The 26,803-nt window shown below is 41.7% G+C and overlaps 1 protein-coding gene across 1 annotated transcript in view; it reads right to left on the bottom strand.

Moving 5' to 3' along the window:
- Window positions 1–26,803, bottom strand: part of plcb3 (phospholipase C, beta 3 (phosphatidylinositol-specific)) — a 55,506-nt gene that overhangs the window by 18,777 nt on the left and 9,926 nt on the right. The window contains exons 2-3 of the mRNA XM_033609297.2: window positions 18,983–19,069; window positions 1,350–1,418 (exon numbers count right to left, since the gene is read on the bottom strand). Of these exons, the coding sequence (XP_033465188.1) occupies window positions 1,350–1,418; window positions 18,983–19,069 (156 nt within the window). The remainder of the gene's footprint in view (window positions 1–1,349; window positions 1,419–18,982; window positions 19,070–26,803) is intronic.

Here is a 26,803-nt window from a genome sequence, read left to right as displayed (position 1 = left end):
CAATAGGGCTGTCGGCTGTGTATTAACCTGACTTCTGCACAACACAACTGATTGTCCCAACCCCATTGATAAAGCAAGAAATTCCACTAATTAACCCTGATAAGGCACACCTGTGAAGTGGAAACCATTTCAGGTGACTACCTCTTGAAGCTCATGGAGAGAATGCCAAGAGTGTGCAAAGCAGTAATCAGAGCAAAGGGTGGCTATTTTGAAGAAACTAGAATATAAAACATGTTTTCAGTTATTTCACCTTTTTTTGTTAAGTACATAACTCCACATGTGTTCATTCATAGTTTTGATGCCTTCAGTGAGAATCTACAATGTAAATAGTCATGAAAATAAAGAAAACGCATTGAATGAGAAGGTGTGTCCAAACTTTTGGCCTGTACTGTAAGTGATAGTCACTAGTAGTTAGCTCAGAATTGGTCTCCACCAACTTCTGAGGGAAATATATCACTTTTTAGCTGCTAAATACTTCACTATGTTCGCCAGGTAGTCACTGACATCATCTGTCTGCTATCTCAAAACCTGGGCAAACCAAACCACAGCTATCTGTGTGGCTAGATTCCATTCAGGATAAGTGAGAAGATGTGTATTTTTGTAAATTGGGTGAACTGGCCCTTTAAGAATTTAAACCACTCTGATATGACTTTTGTTTTGTTTACCTTTCTTTTTCTGAACACCATATTTCAACATTACCTAGAAGTCTTAAAGGCACACTTCATTACTACATCACAACCACAAAATTCACTCTTTACATAACAACCCTAAATGTCACACTGTGTATACTCCTGAACGTGCAGTTTTTCTTACATAATAACTGCGGCTTTACTGCAGTTATTGATGAGTAGTACTTGATTAAAAGCAGCACCAAATTTCATTGTTCATTAGTTTGATTAAAGATTGTAAGTAGAGTAGTAATGTAAACTTCTGTTGCAACAAACTGTCTTCTGGTATTTTCACCAATTTGACCCAAAGATCTGCGCCATGTCAACAAGTTAACACTGCGGCTTTATATTAGCGTCTCTGTCGGCAAGATCTACGCTCTTACACAATGACTTCCTCGCCAACAGTCACTGGTTATATCACTTCCTGTCTGACGGCCCATCTGTCAGCAGGCTCATTAGCGCCCTGTCACCTTTGCACTGTCAGCTGAGAGAGGAGACACACACATCTTTTGGTGACAGTCACACTTGAGCATCACAATTCTGGTCTGAGGACAAAGTTATCAACAGCAGGAGGTGACAGCTTCTCTCTGTCATTCTCTCTCTCTCTCTCTCTCTCTCTCTCTCTCTCTCTCTCTCTCACACACACACACACACACACACACACACACACACACTACTGACCTTTGGTAGTTTGGCGTATTTTCCTGTTCTGGTGTCCCTGATGGTGCTGATGTCAAGGAGCTCCACCTCCTGAAAGACAGACAGATAGATGTCAGGCACTTCATGAGTAGCAGAGTGTGTGTGGGACAACAATTCAACATTAGCATCAGTAATTGCTAAATATATGTATATGTTAGTGTGGTATATTATTCAGCATCACAGTGGGAAAGGAAAGAAGGGAAACAGTGGGATTAGTTGGTTCATCTCATTTTTTTTAAAACCTAAACCATCATACCTGTGCCACGCCAGCAGTGTTGTTGTAAGGATGGTGGTGTTGTGTGGTTGGTCTGTCCACTATTTTGGTCCAGACTGAAATATCTCACTAACTATAGGATGGTTTGCCACAAAACTTTGTACGGACAGACATTCATAGTTCCCAGAAAATGTCCTTGACTGACTTTGGTGATGCTTTTAACAGGTTTTAAGTGAAGTCTTTTGAAAACTATGGACTGGATTGCCATCGCATTTGATACAGACTTTTATTTCCCCTTCAGGTAAAACTGTAATCGCTTTGGTGACCCCTTAACTTTCTGTACATCGCCATCATTAGGTGAAAATTTGACCAAATACAAACAGAGGTCACATTAACCAAATACCAAATATACCAAATATGTTTGTTATTTTGATGGTTTAACTTTAGGTTACTTTAAGTGATTTACACCCCTTTACAGTTGGTGGTGTGTGCATATTAATTAGCTATTGTCTGGTCTTGTCTTTGCCTTTGTCTGCATGACCTCGTCTTCTTGCTGACTTTAGCCATCACACATACCACTGCAAAATGTCATGTTTCCAAAGTGTCTCTGCAAAGTCTCTGTTTATCTTTTCTCTCCATGCCCTTAATGTATAATCTATAAGGTTGTTGTTGCATATTAATTATTAAAAAATGAAAATGAATTAATGACAATTAAATGCTATAAAGTCTGTCTTATCATTACAATGAAATAAAATGACAATTAATATGATGGGTAGTAATAGATCATAACAAGACAGCCTTAATTAAGACATCTAAGACATAAGATTAAGACCTTATCAGCCTCAGTTTAACTTTGTGCTATGTGTTGATAAGCTACTGTTAATGCATTAAACTAAGACAGTGAACATGGAAAAAACATGATGTTGGCAGTTAGCTCAAAGCACCACTATGTCTCAGCAGTGGCGTCTCACAGAGCTGCTGGCATTGCTGTGCACTCTCAGTCCTGCTGTGAATCTACCTGTAGGAAATATAGATTGAGTTTGTAGCTGTTTTCTACAGCTCAACCTTAATGTAAATAATGAAACATGTACAGAAAATGGTGAATAGTTTGCAGTTTATGTAGCGAGCAGGAATCCTGACGAACAAACATGTGTTTTTGGTGTGTTTATGCTCCATGTAACCTCTCTCCTCCTTCCATTAAATCCACTTTTATCAGACTCCCCTGCGTCTCTAGACATAAAACACAACCACTGACATGGGAACTCAGCGTGTGTTTGTGTGAGACAGTGGAAAACAGAACTTGTGCAGAACTCTGCACAAACACACTTATTATATCTTAGACACATCTTTGGAGTAGATTTGCATGACTGATGCCACAAAAACAAATATGCATGCATGTACATATGCATGTACACACATGCAAACATATACAAACAAGCCAAATACACAAAGAGATGATAGGAAAATTGTTGTACCACATAACAGCGAGCAAGGACTCAACGGCACCCTTAACCTGAAGGATAGCGTGGTTTGGAAGTGAGGGCGAAGCAAGAGACAAAAATGGGAGGGATGGATGAGAGGAGGAGAGTGTGGTCATAAACCGAGCCATAAACACAGAGGAGGACGCACAGTAAATATTTGTTTAGCCCTGCACTCATTCCCTAAGCTTTCCTACTACATCCGTGTCACTCATGTGACATCTTTTTCTCCATCTCTGTGTGGCTCTGCTGTGACATTGAGTGCATTTTAAGGACACAATTTACATTTTTCCCCCGTCTTAAGATGTTTTATTAATGAAAAAAAACATGACATGTTTATGTCTCTTCCCTGTCTGAGTCTGTGACTGTTTCCTTGCCCTTGTTTTACCCATGTTCTCCCCATATTCCCCTTCCAAAAATAACAGTAAAGACAAACTCATAAAGTCACTATCCTTGGCTCAACTATTGAAACGCATGTCTTCCTCATTTCTTCCTTCATTACTTCACTCTGGCTGTGATGTCATCGCCCTGCTGTCTGTCCGCTCCCCTGGGATTGGCCGCGAGTAATAAAGGTCAGCAACGTTGGACCAATTGGATTAAACTCTGCCTCAAACTTTGTCCTCTGATTGGCCTGTGGAGAATAACTTACTTCCTGGGGGAATAAACCACTTCTGGGTCTGTAGGACACACAGACATACGTGCACACACACACCTCCTCTCCCACAGGCCGTGGTTTCATTCTGCCATTGCCATGGTGACTCCTTGGAGACCACAGTAATGAGACTACAACTTTGTCTGCCGCCTGTGTGTGTGTGTGTGTGTGTGTGTGTGTGTGTGTGTGTCTGTCTCTAAGAGTTCACATTTTCTCACTGGCTAGTAATGTTAAACACACACACTGCAAAGACGCAGCAATAAACAGACAGGCATATCCTCGACATGCACGTCCTGACTTGTGAACAATCCTGACCTGTTGCACAAGACAGGGTGTATGTGTAGGTGTGTGCATGTGGAAAAGCCTTGTCAGTCAGCCCACATTAGATGCATGCAACACAGAAGCGTGAGCAATTCTTCACAAGCAACTCTTCACTCAAGTCGAGTACAAATGTGTCAGCATGTGATCAGAGAGGTGTGTGAATGCCAAGTGAAATGTGTGTGTTTTGGCACACGGTTGTGTATCTGAGTGCACAACGTGGTGCGTGTGTCCGCGTGAAGGTCGGTCATCTCCGAGAGCACATTCCTAACATATTCCGCCCTTCTGCTCAGTTAGCGTGTGTGTATCTGTGTGTTTCAGTGTGTAATATTTAGCTAGTCGTGGCAGCTGTAGCGCTCCATTCATCTCTCGGTGCTAAGCTCAAACACAGCTCACTCCATGTATCACTTCAGACTGGGCTGCAGGCTCATTATTGCTCCAAATGAGTGTGGGTGAGAGTTTTCCGGGAGTCATGTTGTGATAAAGTGCTATCATTTACTTTAATTTACCGTTTTTGGTAGACCGGAGAACTTTCCCTCAGCATGCCTCGTGTACTTCTGCCTCAGCTAGCGACTTCCTATATTTTCCAGAGTGCACTTCCTTTCCACTTCTACAGAATGTCGTTGCCTGTCGTTGCACTCAGCTGTTGATTACATGGGCAGGGAGTGTTTCTAGTTGAGAAAAACTGTATTGCACCATTTATTCAAAACAATGCATGTGCTGCTGCAATGAACTCTGGTCTACTGTGTATAGAAGAGGCTCATCCTCCCTCTTTGGCTCTAAGGAAGCAATACTAAAACCACTACTGTTGATGGTTTAGATTAGACTCTTTTTTATGCCATCATCCACAGAAAGACTGATGGTGGTGTATCATATACCATTTAGTCTTTTATAGGGCCAGGTATCAATACTCAAGACCTTTAAGGTATCGACCAACATAACCAAGTAACAAGTAGTATTACAACTTCTCCAGTCAAACGATATCTGCATAATATTCTTTTTGTACCCAGATCGAGAAAATATTGCTTGCAGCCAAACAACATAAGCATTCTTTGATGTGATTACGATGGTTTATATGACAGAGTTTGCAGTTCAGCATGCAGAGATGCCACCAAAACATTTAAAAGTATGACTACACTACGTCTGTGGGGTCAGATGAAAATAAATGCCTAAAATTCAGAGAGACTATTTCAAATGAACTACTCCATTGGTATCGGTATACTTAAAAGTTACAAAATGTAATTTACGTGGTTGTTTATTAGCAAATATCAACTACTGCTTTCATAAATATATATTTACTAAAGTGTAATGCAATTCACATACAAATGGAAGCTTTCTCAATGGCTTAGAATGATTTCTCTATATATAGGCAGGGCGCGGTCTGCTGGAGGCTGCCTTCTTGCGTCGCCATATTTAAATACAGTGGCCGAAAGGGATATATGCGCTTCGCCTTTCGCGTTTACCTAGAACTTGCCGTCACTGAGACGGTTAAGGAGAAGATCAATCCGGGGCGCTTCTGCGTGAACCTGCTTTGTACTTTTATGATTCTGTCGCACTTTAAATGTGAAGTTTGAAAGTTTGAAAAACTCTGCTATCTGCGCAAGGCTTTTTGTCCTACGAGGCCACCGTCACTTACCCGACAGGAGGGGTGAGTGAGTGAGCGCGAGTGAGCGCTGCAATCTAGAATTTGACTGCTGATGTCACTGTTACTCACCATTTTTACACACTGAGGCTTTAAGGGTACTGGTATTGTAATTTCTTAAACAATACCCAGCCCTAATCCTGATTTTTTTATTTAGTTAACATGCACAAAATAATGTAAGGAGTAGGGGTGGGGGAAATTTCCGATTCTTAGATGCATCGCGATTCGGACGTTTGTGAATCTGAATCGATTCACAAACGTCTAAATTTCGATTATTTAAATCTGTTAATTAGAGTAATACAGAAGGTTCTAAATAATGCGGAACTAAGAAGCACGGTATGTGTCATCTCCGGGACACTTTGGGATGCGCACCTGGAACAGACACACCGACACGCGCACAGAGGAAAACAAACATGGCTGACCGCTACCCACCTCGCTGTAAGAGCTGAACAGCTTCTTCTAATTTAAAAGCAGATGTGTGGAAATACTTCGGCTTCTACAACGTTGACGGCGGAAGCGAACTGGACAAGAGCCACGTTATATGTAAGTCGTGCTAAAATAAAATACTTTGACAACACAACAAACATGAGAAGCCATGTAACTCGATTCCACCTGACGGAGGAGTCAGGGAGACAGCAGGCTGTTATTGCTGCAGCTACTAGTGGCGCTACCGACCAGAGAACAATCGAGGAAGCAATTAGAAAGCTGCCACCCTCATCGGAAAAGGCGAAGCGAATTACGAAGGCCATCGCGGCATTTATTGCCAAGGATTTGCGTCCTTATTCTGTCGTGGAAAATCAGGGATTTCGAGCACTGCTGCATACACTGGAGCCCAGATACACCATCCCATCCCGACGCTATTTCACCGACACGGCCATCCCGACACTCTACCATCAAACCAAAACAGAAGTCATGGCCTCACTGTCGAAGGCAGGTAGGAACGCAGTTACATGTGATGCGTGGACGTCTGTCGCCACCGAATCATTTGTTACTCTAACTGCACATTTTATCTTGTGATTTAAGATATCTGTTGTTACCTTTGGTTCCGTACAACGAAGTTGTAACTTTCCAGTTTGCACACATTTCCATTTATATGTTTAATAAAATATAATGGAAATGAATTCAACTCTTTCTTATTACAAATGCACTGTTTTTAAAAATTGCAAGTGTTGAATGCTTATTCAGTGAGACAAAAAGAAATGTGTGTTGTGAAAAAGTGCATCAATATACATAAATTAAAGATGCATCAATAATTGTTTTATAATCGAATCGTAGCCGCTGAATCGTAATCGTAATCGAATCGTGAGGTGCCCAAAGATTCCCACCCCTAATAAGGAGTGTTTATATGTAAAATAACCAACAATGCTAGCTGTTGGCTAATCGAATGTATAAAATACCGGACAAACCCATACTGGGTGCTGAATGTAATGAAGCGTCTCCATCTTAACCACTTATCACCTCTTAACGTCTTATCACCTCTTAACCTCTTATCATCAGTAAAGATAATGGCAAAAACCCAATCATTTCAGCATGTAGACTATTATTAGATTGTTTATGATCATGTCTTTGAGTACAGTTGAGTCAGAGGCTGGGTCTATCGGAGTTTGGGTTTCTCCAAACCAAGGTAAGGGCTTATTCAGGTCTCTAAGATGATGAGATGTTTACATGTTCAAGACATAACTAGAATACTCCAAAATCCTGATCAGAACAGGGTAACAGTGTGAATGTAAACCCACTTACTGATGCTAAACAACTCAGCAAAGTATCTGAAGGTTGACGCATTTCTCTCATGTCATAGCATAAATCATCATATCACCAAAGTGCCGCATCTGAGACATAAATTGAGCCATCATTGTACATTTGGCCACAAGATCAATGCCTGAAACAACAAATTGGGCTCAGAAATACAAGAATGAGACCAGATTTATTATCTTAGCTGAACTGCTAGTGCTGTTGAGTCAGTTTGAACCTGTGACCTTCAAAAGGTAGGCTATAGGACAGCCTCTAGAAATGCTATTATAGTATCAGGCAGATACGAGAGGCATTGATTTCTGCACAAAGCAATAAGTGTTTAAAAAAAATTATAATTTCTGTCATAGTATCCTTATGGTAATCTTTTGTGCTGTGCTGCAGTTGCGTGCATGAGTGGTTTGCTATTAGGTTAGACTATATTTAGACACTATACTCAAGTACAGTAAATATTAATGCGCTTTGATTAGGTCCTTGTTCACTTACTGCTTTCCTTCCTTCATTTCTTTGATTGACTCTTTCCTTCCCCTCCTCCCCCCCTGCCCTGCCATTCTCCCCCATTCATTTTCTTCAGATTAGAAAATTACGAAAGGGCAGCTAAACAATCAAGAGAGCGCCACTCCTTTCCTGTGACGCGCCTGCGTGTGCATTTGAAAGATCACCACAGCTAAATATGCCTCGAATGCCCAATCACGGCTCCGATCAAATGGCACATGATGACGGCATATGGTAAACTGATCCTCTGGAACACACACACGTACACGCCAACACGCACAGTGCCAGGCCAGCATACATCTCCACCCTCTACCGCTTGGCTGTGACCCAACAATCAGTGTGGAGGAGAGGAGAGGAGAGGAGAGGAGAGGAGAGGAGGACTTTAAAGGACACAAAAGCATCGCAGAAGTAGAACAAAGAGACCTTCAAACTGTTTTATGGCCGCGATGGGAGAGTTGGCAAGGTGTTTACAGAAAGAGAAGGAGGGGGACACTTAATACCCATGTGAACATGGGACAGCTCTATAACTCTGTCTCTGTGTCCACTCGTAATATTTCGTCGGCGCACATCAATGAGATAAAGCTCCCTCCTTTATCTGTTTATGTCTCTCATTCTTTGTCTTTCCTGTTCCATATTTCTGTGGCCTGGGGAGGGTGAAAATGAAGAGAGAGTAAACATTTTAGCCACTTAGTGGACAGGCTGATCCGGTAGTGATTTGTGATCAGTCAAATATTAGAATCAACACAAAGAAGAAGAAGATTGAAGGGGGAAAGAAACAATTAAACATGAAAGAGAAATTAAATCCAAATGTACAAGGACGGAAAAACATCGTTTATGAGAGGAAAACTGAAAACAGTCAATGAAATGAATGCACGCGTAAACAACATCGTCATACCAAATGTCTCACAGCGCAAATAAATAAAGGCAGAACATGGCCAAAAACACACAAAACAAAATAGTTGCAGTCATCATAAATCTCTCACAAAACACAAACAGACACAGATTAGTGGGGCAAACTTACAACACAAACCCGCATGCCACCAACACACACATACATACACACACACACAGGAAGACAGGGCATGAAAAGCAGACAGAGAATGCAGGACCAGTGTAGGTGTGCATGTGAGTGTGTGTAGTTTAAAGGAATTGGGGGGATACATATAAAACTGGGGGTCTGGGGTCCCTCCAAAGGAAAGTTTGAGTGCCAAACACTTTCTGGTGAATTTTTAAGCATCAATTTTTGCCTTTTCTGCATCAATTCATGGTGGAAATGTCTCTGATCTCATCAAAATAAAGTCTATGCCCATGGTTCTGTCCACTTAATATGACGCTAGAGCAAGAAATCAATTACAGATTATCTGAACTACTTTACTTAGAGATGAAACACAGAATGAGTGCACAGGAATGTTGGTGACAAGCCCTCATTTCCCTGCACAGGAAAACTATGATAAGTAGAAAAGCTGAATCAGAAAATCTGTCTTTGAACTCTGATGGATGTTTTAAAGAGACAGTTTGGATAATAATTTCATTCATTTGCCCTTTTGTTTCTGTTTACAACCTGTCTGTTTCTTGCCCCGTGTGACGTAGAAACGATGGCTAAGAATATAAAACAACATTCTACTTGTGATAAACCAGAATTATCCTAATTTCTAAGCTGCTCACACATGGTGGAAGTTTCATTAGCTGAGTGGAGAGATTAGCGAGGCATTACATTTACACAGAAACACACATTTTGGAGGAAGCATCTGCTCAGACAATAGATGTGATACAGTGCAGTGTCTCAGTTCTTCATCCTGGGAAGAACTGAATGTCTATGATGCATGAGTGTGTGCGTGTGTGTGTGTGTGTGTGTGTGTGTGTGTGTGTGTGTGTGTGTGTGTGTGGAGAGTGAAAGTAAAGACTGCCATGTGCGCTAACAGATAATGTCAACAGAAATTGAAACGTGTGACCGAGCAAGGTAAGGAAACCAGAAGGGAGGAGAAAGAGGGAGGAAGCTGTCACATTATCGACTGACACTCAACTTCCCCTGCAAACCGCTCACTGGATGTGTGTGTGTGTGTGTGTGTGTGTGTGTGTGTGTGTGTTATGTAAACCCCCTTGTTCCAAGTTAATTCTTTGTGGATGTTTGACTTGAGCCGGGGAGATAATCTCTATTAGATCTCTACTTATACCTGCCAACAATCGTTCTACTTACAATTCAGCTGGCTCATTTATACACACACACACGCGCGTGCGCACACACACACACACACACACACAAACAGACACACACACACGTGCAGCAGGGAGTACCACAAGTAAAGTTTTAAGAGGCTGCTACTACATTAAAAGCCTGCCGTGTACTCACACCCAGTGTTACCAGTTCAGTTGGTATGGTTCTAGTGTATTTAAGCAGGCTCGTGAAGCCATTCCAAATGCTAATTAAAGATAATTGGCCATTCAATAGAAAATGAATCACCATAAAGATGTTTAAGGCAGATGCCAAGGAAACATGCTGAACATGTAGTGGTGTCAACTTACAAAATATGAAGATTTTCAGCTTTTCTCTAGTTTATATCATTTTAAATTTAATTTGTTTTGGCTGGTTTGACAAAACAAGCAATTTAAAGAAAATCAGACCAGCCTGTATTGTTTCTGTCAAAGCCTGACCCGGCCAGCAGCAGTTATGGGCCTGTGGGCAATCAAAAACCTGAACCCCACTGCAAAAAAATCTGAATATCCCTTTAATATTAGAACATTTATCATAAGCTAAAGTCAACATTACCCTCAGCAGTCAGTTCATGCATTAAAAGAACAATATGGCTTTTGGGAAACATGTTCATTAGGTTTCTTACTGAGAGCTGAATGAGAGGACTGATACCACTCTCATGTCTGTACACCGAATACGATGCTACAACCAACAGACTATTAGCTTAGCTCATTGGAGAAATTATTTTTTCCCAAAAAGGGATTAATAAAACAATTCTTAAAGACTGTAAACAGGTGGAAACAGCCAGCAGGGCTCTGTCCAACTGTAATAAAATAAGCCTTGGAAAAACATTGTGCCTAGAAATAGCCCTGCATATAACCCCCCATTAAACCACAAATTGAGGTTTTTACACTTGTTTTTTGTATGGTTTAAACACGCCAGATATACAAGCTATTTACAATTCAATCCACTCGCACCACTCTTTCTCAAATTGGACTGAAACAATTCAAATCACTTAGACAGCCCCAGCAACTCTCAAGTATGTGGTGACACTGGAGCAGCCCCCTAGGGTGTTTGTTAAAATGACATCGCAGGTAATACCTGAAACACCAGTGTGTGTTTGTTTGTGGTTTCTGTGTGCGTCCCTGCCCCTCAATGTGGTCAAGGAATGTGAAATCAATTCCACACCATTACAGGCTTAATTGGACTTCTGTGGCAACTCAATTACACCCCTGGGGGCGAACGTCTAAAAGCTCAGGTGCTATTGACATGACCTGTGCACCTTAAAGGAGGAGGGGAGGGAAAGACAGGAGGAAGGATAGAAGGAGAGAGGGGGGAATTCAGAGAGAAGGGGAAATGTGAAGGAGGAGGAGGAGGAGGAGGAGGAGGGTGGAAGAGGGGGCAACAAAATTCCCCAGAACCCCCATCTCCCGTGTCTGAGTAACTTCCTGCCCACTTTCCCACGCTAAACGAGAGAAAGGGGGAGATTAGAAGTGTTGTTGCAAGAAATTAAAGAGCAATAACTCTGGTAGGAAGGGACCACATGAGAATATCCATTGATGAGATGAAAAGGAAGAAGGGAGCGGAGGGAGGGGTGGGAAGCAGCGAGATGGAGAAAGATAAGGAGAGAAATGGAGATAGTGCTGTGGCAGAAAAAGAGTGAGAAACGATGGAGAGCAGAGAGGGAGGAAATGTCATCCTTCAGTTTATATTAAAGGAACAACTTTTGCCTCATCTCTCTGACGGCTACCAGCTGCCCCTTAGACACAGAGACGCAGGGAAGTAAAAGAGGGAGAAGAAGACAAATTGGAGGTGGATTGTGCCGTGTAGAAACAGGGCAAGAGCCAACAGCAAAAGTGATAAAAGAAAGGATAGCCAGAGTAAAACAAAGCGACGGGAGGATTATTCGTAGTGCTGCCAGGTGCATTTTAATTTATCCTGTTGTGGCAGGAGAGACTGCGCATCGCCATGACAGCACTAAATCAAACGGTCCTGTTCGTTTATTGGAGACTGCATTTTGACTAACACATCATCTCTACTGGCGACGCTGGTTGCATTATGAATAATGGCAGAAATGTTCTTGAACAGGGAAACAAGGCGAACAAAATCAGGCCTGGTTAGCGCCGTTTGGCTATGCAGTGGAGCCCAAGCTTTACAGTGAGGTTCTTTATAGTCTGACCCAACCACATGCTTACATCCTGTGTCTATTCTCTGTATTTCCTTCCAACGAAGGGAGTGTAAGATGGAGATTTGATTAATAAGGTTAAATGGAAAACCCCAACAAAACATCACCATGATCTACAACAATGGGCTGCTTTAAAAAAAAAAATATTGAAACTGAAATGCACTTTGATTAGAGGTTTGTCCTCTCTGAGAAAACAAAGGATGACTTTTCTCTAAAAAGCAAAAGGTGTGAATCTATTCTTTGTGTTTTTTGTTGTTGCTGTTTTTGTTTTTGTTTTGTTTGTATTTTTAACTACAACTCAAATTTCCACAAAGGAAGAATCAACAAGCGTTCCAGTCTAATAAGCATGTTTTCACTCCCAACTCATCAAATACAGCAGCTTGTTCAGTGGCCCTACCCTTCAAACTATGACGCCCTTGGTACCCCTTAAGCATCAGTTTTGGACTTGTCAGTTTCCATGGCAACTTGCCTTTCCAAAATAAACATCCGTGTTCACAGGAAACAAAAGCTTTGTCACCAAAACTGATTTAGGTTGAGGTAACAAAACTACTTGTGTGGACATTTGTTAACATGTAAAGCTCAATGTTTAACACCGGACACAAACAGCTGTCTCCTCTGTGAAAGTCCTGTGTTTGGTTGACCCATCCATCACAGCTCCCTCCCACCCTGCACAAACTTTCTTGCTCTTTAAATTACTTTATGCATTGGAGTTACTTGAAAGCGCGATGTATTTCATATAGACGCTTAAAGGTGCCTTGTGCTCAGACACTGACAGCCACTGACTTAGCTGCCATATTTGACGCCCAAGGAATGAGAACTAGCTGGTTTATTCCTTGTCAACTTGTCAATGTGAAGTGATTGACAGCTCTAGTTTCAGATCAACCTCTTCTGAGAACCCTTTAACCCCTCTCCTCCATTTGTCTCTCTCTGTTATTTTACCTCCGACAGTGTGTGCATTCGCTAAATACTTACAACACTGAAATTAAGTTGAAAATGTAAAGTGGGTCTTAAGGAGAGTTTGGCCAGAGCACAGAAAGAGGACGCTCACACAGCTGGGTTAGCAGTAGGGTGCAAACATATGTTGTAACAGATGTGTGGATTTGGGATGTGGATCTGGTGTAACCCTCAGCCACTGGCATGCACTTTGTGTTAAGTAATAGGGAACTGGTTTTCCAAACTGGATATTATGAATCCTTAGAGGTCATTAAAGGGGTAACAACAGGTCCCAAACAAAGGGAATACAAGATTTTTAATGTTTTGAATTTAAAGAGTGTATGTTTTTGTCTAAAATGATAGAGTTTTCCCTGGATGGGCCGGCATTAAAACACTTTGTGCAGGAAATTCTGCTGCAACTCTTTTATTAAATGGGTTTCTGTCATCTGAAGCAAATCTATTCTGAGCTCCTGTTGTAGGAAGTGTGTTCAAAGTTTGGAAAGTGGTGAAATATGCACTGTTTAATTAAAGTGACCACATGGAACACCATGAATTAGCAGCCTGGGAGTATATCTCTCTAAGGTGCTACATCAAACAGCACCAACCATGTTACACTAACATTTGGCGAGGCCTGTATATTACGCTTACAGACTCCTGCTGTCATTACTTTTAAATATTTTCATAACATTCAACCCCTGTGTACCCTTACTCGATTTATGCCTGCAGAACACCCAAGGAATAATAACTTGTATAAATCAGAGAGCGGAGCTGCACCTCAGTGACTTTAAATACAAATGATCACGTTAATACCAACTTCATCATAAAGTGCAAACCGTGGACAGAATTTAAGAGTCAGGAATGGACAGAAGGACAGTGAGTGAGTGAAAGAAAAAGAAAATCAGTCCAGGCTGGTGCAAGGTTGGGGTGTGTCTCCCTTGTTTCACTGCCAAGCCACTGTGTGCATGTGTGTGTGTCTGTCTGTCAGCGACAGTTGGTTGTTATCGCCACTGACTCAAGCATCATGGGAAATTCTGAGTACGTGCACACAAACACACGTCAGAGGTCCTGTAAGCCAAACCTCTGGACATTACACAAAGATGGAGAGAGGGAGATAACTGAGAGCAAAGGATGACGGACGGGGGTGGGGGTGGGGGGGGGGGGGGGAGAGAGAGGAGATGACTAAGATTAACGTAGAATGAGGAAAGAAGAGAAATCAGGCACAGCTGACCGGCAGAGCAGGAAGAAGATTGTTCTCAGGACAAGACGAATGAATGATGTTTCAAAGAAAAGGTGTCAGAAAAGAGGTGGTAACTAATGGAACGATGGAAAAAGAGAGAAATATAGATAGAGTTATTTAAGGGGAAATGTTAAACAAAGTGAGGAGAAGGTGACACGAAACAGATGAAGATAAGTGAACAGAAAGGAAACAGATGATGGATGGGATGAGGAGGAACACCTGGAGAAAAGGTGAAAGGACACATGTTCAGATAGATATGTAAAAGGAGGAATGAAATAAACCAGATTGAAGAGGAAATGTTGTAAAACAAGACTGAGAGAAAAGGTGAGACGGAGGCAGGTGGTTTAAATAAAAAGAGAATAATGATGGATGGAACAAGAGAAAAGGCCACAACATGCTCCTTCAGGCTGTGCGTAGGGGGATATCTGAAATGATACTGCAATTGTAGAAATTGCTTTTTCAATATTCGGAATATACACTGGTTTCGAGAGGTGTAGACTCGAGTCACATGACATGGACTCAAGTCAGACTCGGGTCACAAATTTGATGACTTTGGACTTAATAAAATAAAAGAAGACTTGCAACTTGACTTGGACTTAAACTCTAATGATGTGTGACTTCATTTGGACTTGAGCCTTTTGACCCAAAGATAAAAAGCATATTATTTAAAGCGCTCCACGAATCAGTTAATTCCCAGCAAGTCGAGGGCTAATATCTGAATTAAATCCTTAAAGTGATAGTTCAGGTTTTTGGACATGAAGTTGTGTGAAACGCTGACCATCTGTAGCTCTGATGTGACGGTGTCATTACTGTGAATGAGCCTCCTGCTCTGAGAAATCGCCCGTAGCCTGCCGGAGAAAAAGTAGTTCACTCCGCCGTGCAGGCCCACAAGACAGCACGCGAACAGAAATCAGTTAGACAGTTCATCATCACGCCGTGCAGGTGTGCAGGATAGCAACGGCTAATGAAAACTTCATCGGCTGTTTCCAACAGAGAACCAGTAGGCTATTATTAGTGAGGAAAAAGATGTACTAGCCCTATATATACCTACTACTACAGCGCGAACACCGGCTCAGGCTCACGCTGTCTTGTGGGCCTGCACGGCGGAGTGATACTGGCCAGAAAATAGTCCCAACTGATAACAAGGTTTGACGTAATGCGGGGAGGTTTTAAAATTATTGAAATAGTCTAACAAAACACACGCATACTTTTTTGTAGCTTAAAACCTTTTGGTTACGTGTCCCCCTTATATCTTCAGAACTACTTTTTCTCCGGTAAGCTACGGGCGATTTCTCAGAGCAGGAGGCTCGTTGACAGTAGTGACACCGTCACATCAGAGCTACAGATGGTCAGCGTTTCACTCAACTTCATGTCCAAAAACCTGAACTATCACTTTAATTCCACTTTGTTTGAACCATTCTGCAAGCAGCCAATCAAGTTGCAGGAAAGAACTGACTTGGAACTTGAGTGCAAAGACTTGAGACATACTTGCAAAACAATGACACGGACCCACCTTTGCTGGTTTCCTCTATAACTGTAGTTAGACATTAGAGGGGGAGTGTTTCAAAAGTTCTCCAAGAGCCGAGTCCTCAAACTCAAATCCATAGGGGCTGAGCTTTCATGCATATTGGTGCCCGTCCTACATAAAATGCACTGTCAGTGCTGCGTCCTTCTCACCTTGACAGAGAAAGTGGTACTTTCTATCCCCTCATCTCAAGTTAAGCGCTGTTTAAAAAGTTCTTGTGACATTTTTGGGTTGTAGTCTTTTGGATGCCCTCGCATGTCTTTGCACAGGTTCTAAAAATTACTTCAGTGAGTGATCCAGTTCACTGACCATGAGTATCATGAGTTTCACAAAGCAGACACAATACATCTCGATCACGGCCCGAATGCGACGAATCCTTAAATACAAGCAGCACGCCTTTCGTTGAACGCCATATCCCTTGGCATCAAAATGAAATGAAGAGCAGAGCAGCAAAACTAAAGCCTACACTGGAGATCAAATATTTTAGGTACCTCTATTCAGAGAAATGGGTTCCATCCACAATGCCCTTGTCATCTGTGTAAAAGCGTATTAACTGATCTCATTAATAATAGCTGGATATCTGTGTTGCAGTGTCCTCTTTCTTTTCAGCTCTGGTTCGAAATCTCCAGGGGAGCCACATCATTGAACACTCTGGGATCACTGAAATAGGACTTCTGGAAAGCCACAGTCCATATCTACACATTCAGGTGTGTTAATTTCCTCAGAGCAGTGCAGAGAAGCTATCAGTAGGCCAAAAGGAAGTTTGAGGAGGAGGAGAGGGCTTGTTTCACATTTTTACTGTGCAGATTTTCTGAGCCAGATTTAGATTGTAGTAACTTAATGCACAGAAAAATTGAAGAAACAGACGTCACAGCACTGACCACACAGTGAAGCTGACGAATGATCTGTGGTGCAGTTCAAAAACAACACAGCAAAGACTGAAAACAGTCTATCTACCCCAGAAAACAACTTGAAACTGGCAGCGTACAGCTTTATGGACACTGAAATGTGACAATTAAAAGAAAAAAATAACCATCATCATTAGTCACTGCCCGATGCTGTTTCTGCTTCCCTGTAATTGGCCTTGGTGGTCTGAATGTTTTGAGGCATATTTCAGATTTTATGGCCAGCAGTGCGCTCCATTCCCGCTACTGAAGTAAGAACAGTGGCCACAATCCAGCTCAGTCACGCCAACATTAACAAAGATGAAAAACCCTAAGTAAGTAATGAAAGAAAAGCCAAACACTGCGGCACATAAGGCAAATGAGGAGGTGCTGGCACTGCCTTATCCCAACATTTCCAGGTAGGCAGCCAGATGTTGCCTTTACTTAGGTATTGTTGTAGTTTTAAGATAAAATCTGACACGGCAGTATGAAAATGAATAATTTGCATGGCTGGATCCGAGTCAACAAACATATGTCAGTCATCTACATTCCTGGACTCACACTCACAGGGGTTTAGAGAAGGCTGATCTGCCTTCTAGTCTGTCTCTGACTTCATCTCCTGTTGTCTTTTTTAATACCACATGTCATGTGACATCTAAATACACTCCTGTTTCATATTGAATGTCTTTGTATTTAAAAAACAATCCATCATTTCACAGGGCAGTAGGTCAAAATTGAAACAGGAAGTCATGCTGTAAATCGTGACATGTAATACACACCGATGACTCCGTGTTCCAACTCTGACATCTAAATAACACCTCATTTGAAGTTATATGCCGTTTTTGCAGTGACTGCGCTGAGCTGCTTCATCACCATGCTGAAAAGATTTAATCACTGACGGGCCGACTCTTCGCTAAACAGTGTCACAGCTGCACCTTGGGCGACTAACGGCCTATTATTGCATTCCCGCACACATACACGTGAGCGGGCATCAGGATAAAATGAGTATTTAAAGCCTTTGTGTGTTATGTGAATGCATGAACACATGCTGACACACGTGGACACGGACAGCGTGACGTGTGCTCTGGCCCAGATAGGTACACACACACACACACACACACACACTGTCCAAAACATGCAGACACAACGCAGTGATAATATTGGCTATCAACAGGCCATTCCATACATGCCGTTCGGATAAATAGACAGCCAGAAATAAAAAGGAGGGACGGTGTGTAGTGTGAGAGAGAAGGTGAAAAAACATAGACAGAGATTAGGATGAGGGGATGAGGGGATGGGGGGATGGGGGAGGTGGGGTGCGTTAATTGAGCTGCCTTCTAATGTCATTTGATCCAAGAGGCCTCACGAAATGTTCTGACCGGGCCAACATCACACAGATATATATACACACACATATAGTAAGTGGGCAGATAAATGGAAGAGAGAGGAGATGGGGTAAGAAAAAAGTAGCAGACTAGAAGAGGTCACTGTGTATATGGGATTGAAATAAAACACTTTTAAAACATCTGCACTAGACAACCACAATAAAAATCTCAAAACCCTACATCCTGCTGACTCACTGTCTACTGCGTCTGGCTAATTATGTCAGAATCCAATCTTACTAAACTAATGGCTTAAGCGCAGCCACCAAAGATATGGAGAGGAGGGTGCCTGTTGGGGAGTACAGATGGAGTGCAAGAGATGCAGGGCTAAAAGGATGTGGACCGCAAGGACTTCAGGGAGATAGAGGAACAGGGGAAGGAGGAGGCAAACAAGACCGGGACAAATTGATGAAACCCATTTTGGCTGAACTAATGGACTGGATAAAACCACAATAAGAGACAAAGAGATGCAAAGAGAGAGAAAGAAGAAACAATTATTTGGAGAGACAACTGAAATAGCTGGAGGAGGAAGGAGCGTAGCTATGAGGTGGAGTTCAAGTAAACAAATAACAAGTGCAATATCCATATTGGCACTTATGTTGGTGCATTAAGAATCCATTGTGGTCTGCTTTAAAGTGGCCCACTTGTACTTGATCATGTCTGTTTTTGTAAGTCCATTTGGCCTACTTTGAGAACAATCTCTGCGTGTGTGTGTGTGTGTGTGTCTTACCAGGTTGGACCCTCCAGTCCAGTACAGGAAGAATCCATCTGGGTCAACTTTCAGGGTTACCAGGGTGGGGGGCCCGCTGTTGGGTTCCTAGACGACAACAGAAATAGAGATGTTAGAAAGACGAACAATAATATCCATCTCACCCTCAAACACAAACACACAACACAGTTACAAGTACAAGTGAGCTCCAGTTTTATAACCAGAAGCCAATTTGCTGGCACTTTTAACTATCAATTATATTGATTAGAGCCTATAAAAAGTAATTGCTTATGTCTGGGAACAAGGCAGAATTGTTAAAATGATGTCTGACTGGACGAAAATCTCGAATGTTCAGCTGATCAGTTTAACCATACTATCTCAAATGAAAGTGAGTACACATGAAGTCTAACTATCCCTCACTGCACAGGAAACTATGTGCACAACTGGAAAGTACAGCACTGTTGGCCAAAATCGAACCAGGAAGTCGCTCTGCAAATTGTGAGGGATGTTTACAGCCAAGAGTACGGGTAAATGTTTCTTTCACATTCTCTTCCAAGTAAGTTTGGCTGAGACCTGTCTCATTGTCATGCAACCAGTCTGACTACTTTGTAGTAACAAATGTCGCTGCGTTCCTACATCTGAGCAATTGATTTGGTGAGTAAAATTTAAGGTTGTCACATTTCATTTCAAATCAGAACTACTGTTCGAACAGGAGAGAAAACAGGCATTATTCTGAAATGATAAGCTGAAATTCAAAATTCACAGATGAATTCACAAAAAAATTATTGCAGCTGCTGATAGCACCATGAATTAGGGTTGAGTGATATCTACCTAATTGGCAAAGACAATGTCCACAGTGAAACATCCCAATGGATGATGAACTGTCACTTATGGATTTTGGGAATTTTTGGTCGTTTCTGATTTTTGTGATGCAAGACTGCGTTATTCAACCTTCCAGACAGTATAAATGTTGCCTTTGTGTGAAAAACACAGGCAGAAGAAAAAGAAAACTGGAATTTTCAGGCCGCGAGCTTCAGGTCAGGCAAGAAATTTAAACATAACAGAGAGAAACCGTATTTGATTCAGCGCTGGGCTTGACACCCCTCATAAATGAGCATTCATCAACAACCAACTCTCTGACGACGCTATTACTTAAACTGTAGTAGTGTGTGTAGCTCTGATCTTTGCAAATTGGACTGATCTTGCTGTGAGGCTCATTTGCAGAGAAAGGGGCCAATTTCACGGTAAATTTATACACATTACCAAATTTAAATACCTGCAAATTGCACAGGAGCACTAATAGACACTATTTGCTTGGCAGCGCAGGTATGTGTGCATTTCACCCTTTGCAGGTGCTTTGAGAATTACATGGTTTCTTTTTGTCTTATCTGTGCAGGTTTAGCAGCTGCAAAAGCCATGCAATCCTTTTGTGAATTCATCTCCGAGTGTATAACCACAACAGGCTATGCCTTGTACTCCAGCAGAGGATGTTCCTGTAAAGCTCTGTCCATCTGACCCACTGCAGGCCCTGTTGTCTGATCACTAAAACAGGCTATTGTTCTCTTTAAATGAAGAGATAAAACTTGCAAATGAACAGCAGAATGTAAATTCTACGGTTCAGTTTAGGTGACAGGCTACGTTGGTTGCATGTAAACTGAATCAAATGATTTGCACATCAGTTTGAATTTGTTCAAATTTGTTGTTTTTTTAAAGTGAAAGATGGTGACAATGAGATTGTATGAGAGCATCATTTTGTTTCCGAACTCAAATTTCCTCAGCCAGTGTTTTTGAAAGCTACAGATTGGACTTCTAATTGAGCCCTGGGTTCATTTCTGCTTGGTCAGTCTTCTTGTTATACACAACAGGATCCTTGAGGGGCCATAAAAGCAAACAGGCCCTATGATTCATTTCGTTCCCAAGCTGTATTTAAGTAAACAACTTCTAGTGTAAAGAGAATATTGCAGCAGCTTCTCCCTCTACAGAAGTCCCACAGCAATACATTAAGGACAGAGTGACATGAAATAAGCTGTTTATGGCAGCAGAGGCTCTAACTGCCATTGTATGGTGCCTTGCCATTATGGGATTGTAGACAGACAGGAAGACAGACTGATATTGTGTGTTTCTGCGCACGTGACGTGCAACAGCTGTTTCGATGCTGGAAACCACACAGTTTGGCCAGCATGAAGAACTCATTCGTGTTCAGCATAATGATGGCACAGGAGCCTGCATCAACATGTCATTAGCATCATCATTATGGGGTCATATGCAAGATACCATGACCGCACACACACACATCCACACACACACACAGCAACTGGCTCTGTAATTACAGCAGCGAGTGGTCACACTCTGGCCCAGACAAACATACCGTCCAGACATCCTGGGAAACATCGATGATGATCCAGATTGTTTGTTACTGCAGTGACAGATGACTCATGTACACATGTCGTCATGAGCATCAATATCAGCGTCATCATCATCATCATCGCCATCAGATTGGAAACGAGATGATCTGTCCGGCAACCCACAGAAACTTTCCCACCAGCATACTATCAGAGGAAATACAGTAAGTTTACAAAGCAGCGACCCACAAACAACTGACCACATACAAACGATACTTCTTCAAGTGGGGTTAGACAAAAAAAATGACGACCATGTGTTTTTCACAAAGCTAATATAGAAATGGTCACAGCTTCATGTTTAACACATTAATGTGCAAAGACGATCAGAGAATCTGACTGCTAAATAATCATTCAAGACTGAATGATTTCAAATTCTGCATAACAAACACGATCCTGCGTTAAAGACTTGACACACATCAATTTCTCTAAGAAGTGGGATTCTGAACCAAAGACAAGCAAATTACCCAATGTTCTATCATCACTTTATAAAGGCCCTGACACACCAAGTCGACGAGGGGTGGTCGGTCAATGTCGGGTTGTTGGTGAGCATTTGTCGCCCTTGTTTTTGCGATGTGTCCCGCTCCCTTGGCGCTACAGTCAGCCCTCGTCGACTGTTTTTCAGCTGATTTGACATTGTCTTCAAAGCCGGTGGAGACTATCAGTGAGTGAAATCACTCTGGGAGTTCAGCTCAGCACTCAAGAAGAGAAACAGAAGTGAGGAAAGTAAACAGGCGGTTACAGTCAAGCGAGTGTGAGATCTAAACAAATCTGTTTTATCAGACAGGATTATTTGTTTTAGCCACTGAGCTCTTTAGCAGAAACAGTTCATAATTGTTTGTGTTATTTTACCCTAGCACACGGTGAATGTCGTTTGTTCTTTCACATCAGGTTGTGTTGGTAATATGCTAACTGGTTAACTAGTGTCTTGAATCCGTCCTGTCAATCTTCCTGTTTGCCCTTTTGAATGATGAATACAGACTACCACTGCTTGCTGGTACGGAGAGTTGTTTCCTCCACACAGACGCAGAATGTACGTGCTAGTTGGCTGTTGGCCGTAGTCTCTGGAGGGTGTTCAAGTGCAACTTCTTGGCCGACACACAGGCGACATGAGACGAGACAAAAGTTGGCCTTCATTGCGACTAGTTCTTTGATGTTGGTTTGGTGTGTCTGGGCCTTAAGACTCCATAAAAGGACTATTTTACTTATGTATACTCACAATAATCATGCTTGCCTTAAATGGGGGGATAAACATTGTTATGATGTAAAACAGGTACAAAAGACCAACTCATAACTGTATCCCTCTATCACAAAATACATTTTGGAGAGACAATACAAGTTATTTTTATATAAGCAAATTTTTCTTTACCTTCAGACAGAACCAGCTTAGCTTATTACTCATCATGCCTCTCATCTATCTCTCCACAAGTAAGCAAATACGTCTATTTTCCTAAACGTTGAAGTATTCCTTAAAGAAGTCTCCTGGAAATGCACATTTTTCGTGCTCTCTAAAACATACCTTGAGTTTAGGCTCCAAGGTCGGCTAATGAAGAAAGAGTTAGCAGGAGAGGAGTTTGGGTTGGGATAAGGAAAAAAAGGAATACAGAGGAAAAAAGGAAGATGGGAGGAAAGATGGATAGGAGAGGGATCAGAAGGGCGAAGGTTGAAAAAGAGAAAGAAACAAAAAGGTCAGGAGTAGAAGACGAGAGCATGAGATCAAAGTCCAACCACATCATGAGACCTTAATAAGTAACGGTAAATTTAGTCTCTTTCCAGTGAGCATCCTGATCTTAGAGTTAGGTGATTATCAGACTACTTTGATACAAGACGCTTTGCTCTGTAGCACCAGCCAGCTGTGACGTTATCAGGATGTCTTGCTGTGCTTTTATGTAAACCCCAGTGATAGAATGACAGCTTAACATCAAAAGTGGAGCCAACTCTGAATCACTAAACTCATGACCTGAGTTTACTCACTGGAACCAGCGAAAACCTGTATAACTCCAATTTCACGCTGCGATTATCATCTTAAGGCTGTGACCTCATGTCAGATGCTCTTTTCAGCTGCTGATTTGATGTCAACGCTGAGCAGTTATTTAAAATGCAGTGAAGCCTGAGCTCACATATCTGCAGGCATAATGTTTGTTTATCTTTTGCCTGCTACGCTCAATTTTGACAACAAACCATGACACAAACTGGGAAGAGTCGGTATGGAAGGTGCAGACAGTCAAAGGGCTGAAAACAACTTCCATTCTTTTCACACAACTGGGCTTTCTGTTCGATGCAAATTATTTGCAAATTAAAATGCCAGGCTTGGGCAATGGAGGCAAATGAGACTATTGTTAAAATTCAAGGTAATCTTTGCTGCAGCTGGATAAACAAATCCATATTATGCAAGCACCTCCGACATATAACATTAATCCATTTTAGAAAGTGCTCCACTCTATTCAAAAAGTCAGACAGATTCAAATGGGTTTTTTTTTTCCAAACTAGGCAGTTTCCATTCAACTTCACTGACTTTAATCTAAATATGGTGATGGCGGCTGGTAAATGGAACAGTGTGAGCACCCTCACAATATATTTTTGCAGCTGTCATACTCCATGTTGGATGAATACATTATGGAAGGCAGTGCTATTCTGCAGCAAACAATTCTTATGTGTTAAGTAGGATTAAGTACATGGTTCCATAAACACTCACACAATAACTGTAACATGACTGCTACATAGAGTCAGTATGTACTGTAGAACTGTAGACTCAAAAGTGGAAACAGTCAAATGTCAGCTGTCAGCAAACTTTCTGTTGCTGCCATCTCCATCTTTGACAGAGGGTGTGCTCAACATCTGCCCAACTAGCACGGGCTAACACAGCAGCATCCCGACAAACTCACACCAACACCAAAACAACTAGACTCTGTCATGAAACCTCTTTAAAGCCATTCAGTGGTCAGTATTGTAATCTTTTAAGCAATACCCAGCCCTAATTCTTACCATGCATTTGGTCATGGGTAAATACCTGATCACTACCAAGAGCACCCACTCTTTCACACACTTCACTGCTACATCACAGGGCTATATTCAGTTTAAAAGTGGTCGTCAGTCACCATAATACTGGGGACTCACTTGCGATATGGCACTCAAAAATCATGTTCTAGTACATTTGAGATTGATCAGAGAAATTCATAGTTAAGAGAGGTAGAAGTCACCACACATATCTTGTGTTTTATATACGATGCTCTACAGTTACCCACCCTGAGTGTTCTCCCTTCTCTCAACTCCTTTCATTCTCACTTTATTTTGTAGACACATTAAATGGTTCATCCCAACACTCCTCTTGTTCTTTCCATAATAAACACTTTGCAGTATAGATGGGGAATTCTACTCAGGCCGAACACACAAATGTGATGTGAAGGTTCATGTGACCAGTAACATAACAACCTCTCCCATAAAGCCTTCAAGCCACACAGACGGAAGACTGAACACACACACCCACACAAATCATTGTGGTCAGATATATTTGCATGTTATGCATGGTGAGTTTCACATACCTAGCAGTTGCTTTCTAGTGTTGCCTTCCACCATGACACACACACCTCTCTGTTACACTACATCCTTCTCTCATTCCTTCTCTTTTAATCTCTCTGTGTGTATTCGAGAATTTACTCACTATTTGCATTATTGATTAATTGTTTAAATCAAGCCAAATGTCAAATATTCTCTGGTTCAAGCTTCAAAGACATGAGGATTTGCTGCCTTTTCTTGTTTTACATCAAAATAAACTGAATATCTTTGGGTGCTGGTTGACAAAACGTAATTTGAAGATGTCACCAAAATTGTAAAGGTTATTTTTCTACTATCTTCTAACATTTTATGGATCAAATGATTAATCAAAAAAGATCATCAGGTTAATGATGATGGAAATAGCAATTATTTTATTGTCTTTATCCACTTTTTCTTGCTCAGTGTCATTGCGACTGCTCTGTATAAGTGTTTCACAACGTGAAAGGTCACTATAGCCTCCAGATGAAATTATGTGTAATTCTTAGAAGCCTAACCAGGAAATCATTAGTGCATGCCCTTCACACAGACACACACATGCACCTTGTTTACCATAAAAAGTGGGTGGTAGGTCTATAATTGGACTTCACTCCACTCACTAATTAACGGCCATATGTACAAACCTTCTGAAGTCTCGCCTCGCTTCCTTCCTTTCTTTGCATTCTTTAATGTTTGTCTTTCTCTCCATGTCAATCATGCCCTCAGTTCACTCTCTCTCCAACACTTCGATTCCTTTTTCCCTCTTTAATTGACTGTAGACCACGGCTGTTTGTCCTGACCCCCTCCAGATGCCCTGACCCTCTGACAAGCACCTTCATTACCTGACCGTAATGTCAAACACACACACACAGTGGTTGGACCACCCTCTGAGGCTGAGGTCTTACATGGACAGACACTAGCTAATGAGTCCCTCTTGAAAAATCCAAACCCATAAGGGCATACACATGTTGGAAGACACACACTCCACTACTCTGCCTCTCTTCCTACACACTGCCCTCCCCACAAACGTGTGTGTGTTTGTTGTATAATACGAGTCAGGAGAAAGCCATTAGTGAGAGACTGATAAAAAGTGGCTGATCCAAGTGCACCTTTGGTCTGCCATACTGTGTGTGTGTTCAGCGACAGTCTGCAGGAGCAGTGTGAGAAAGAGGGTCAGTGTGCACTTAGTGCGAGTGTGTTTGAGCTGCTGCTTTGGCAACATGGTAAAAGTTGATGACAGTAGGTAACCTTTGGACTCAAAAGAGAGAGAGGAGAGGAAAGCGGGAGGAGTGGGGCCGGAGAGAAAACAAAGCTATAGAATATAACACAGAAGGTCAGTAAAGTTAATATTTATTAGAGTGGTGGATGGCATGTGGTGGATATATTCATCAAAACAGCATTACATAATGAAGGTGTAAACGTATTCGGATTTAAGGGCACTCTGGGACTCTCAGTATACTCATTTCTGCACAGGGGTCATTTAACCTTCATCTGATCCAACATCCACTCAGGAAATGAACCACTAACCTACAAGAGGAGGTGCCATGATCTTACTACCGAATAATACTCCAGTGTATACATGTTGCACTTAGTCAAATACGGTGGAAAGCTTTTTTTCCACATTCCCCCTTATTGGGAGTATCAAATTCTCCCACACTGATGTCCTTGTCACAGCCACTGTTAGTGTTGCAGGGCATAACCCAACCTAACCCCAAGGGTTAGGTTGGGTTATGCCCTGAACATAACCCAACCTAACCCCAAGGGTTAGGTTGGGTTATGTTTTATCAGAACTAGAAACACAACAATTTTTGTTTTTGCTCCCATTTTTTGCAGGTTTAAATTAAAGATCTAAACTTTTTTATGCACACAAAAACACTTGTTTCGGTCAAATTTTGATTACAAATTTGTTAAA

The sequence above is a fragment of the Epinephelus lanceolatus genome, chromosome 22 (assembly GCF_041903045.1).
Source record: "Epinephelus lanceolatus isolate andai-2023 chromosome 22, ASM4190304v1, whole genome shotgun sequence".
Classification (NCBI taxonomy): Eukaryota; Metazoa; Chordata; class Actinopteri; order Perciformes; family Serranidae; genus Epinephelus; species Epinephelus lanceolatus.
This window is presented reverse-complemented; position numbering and strand designations above follow the sequence as displayed.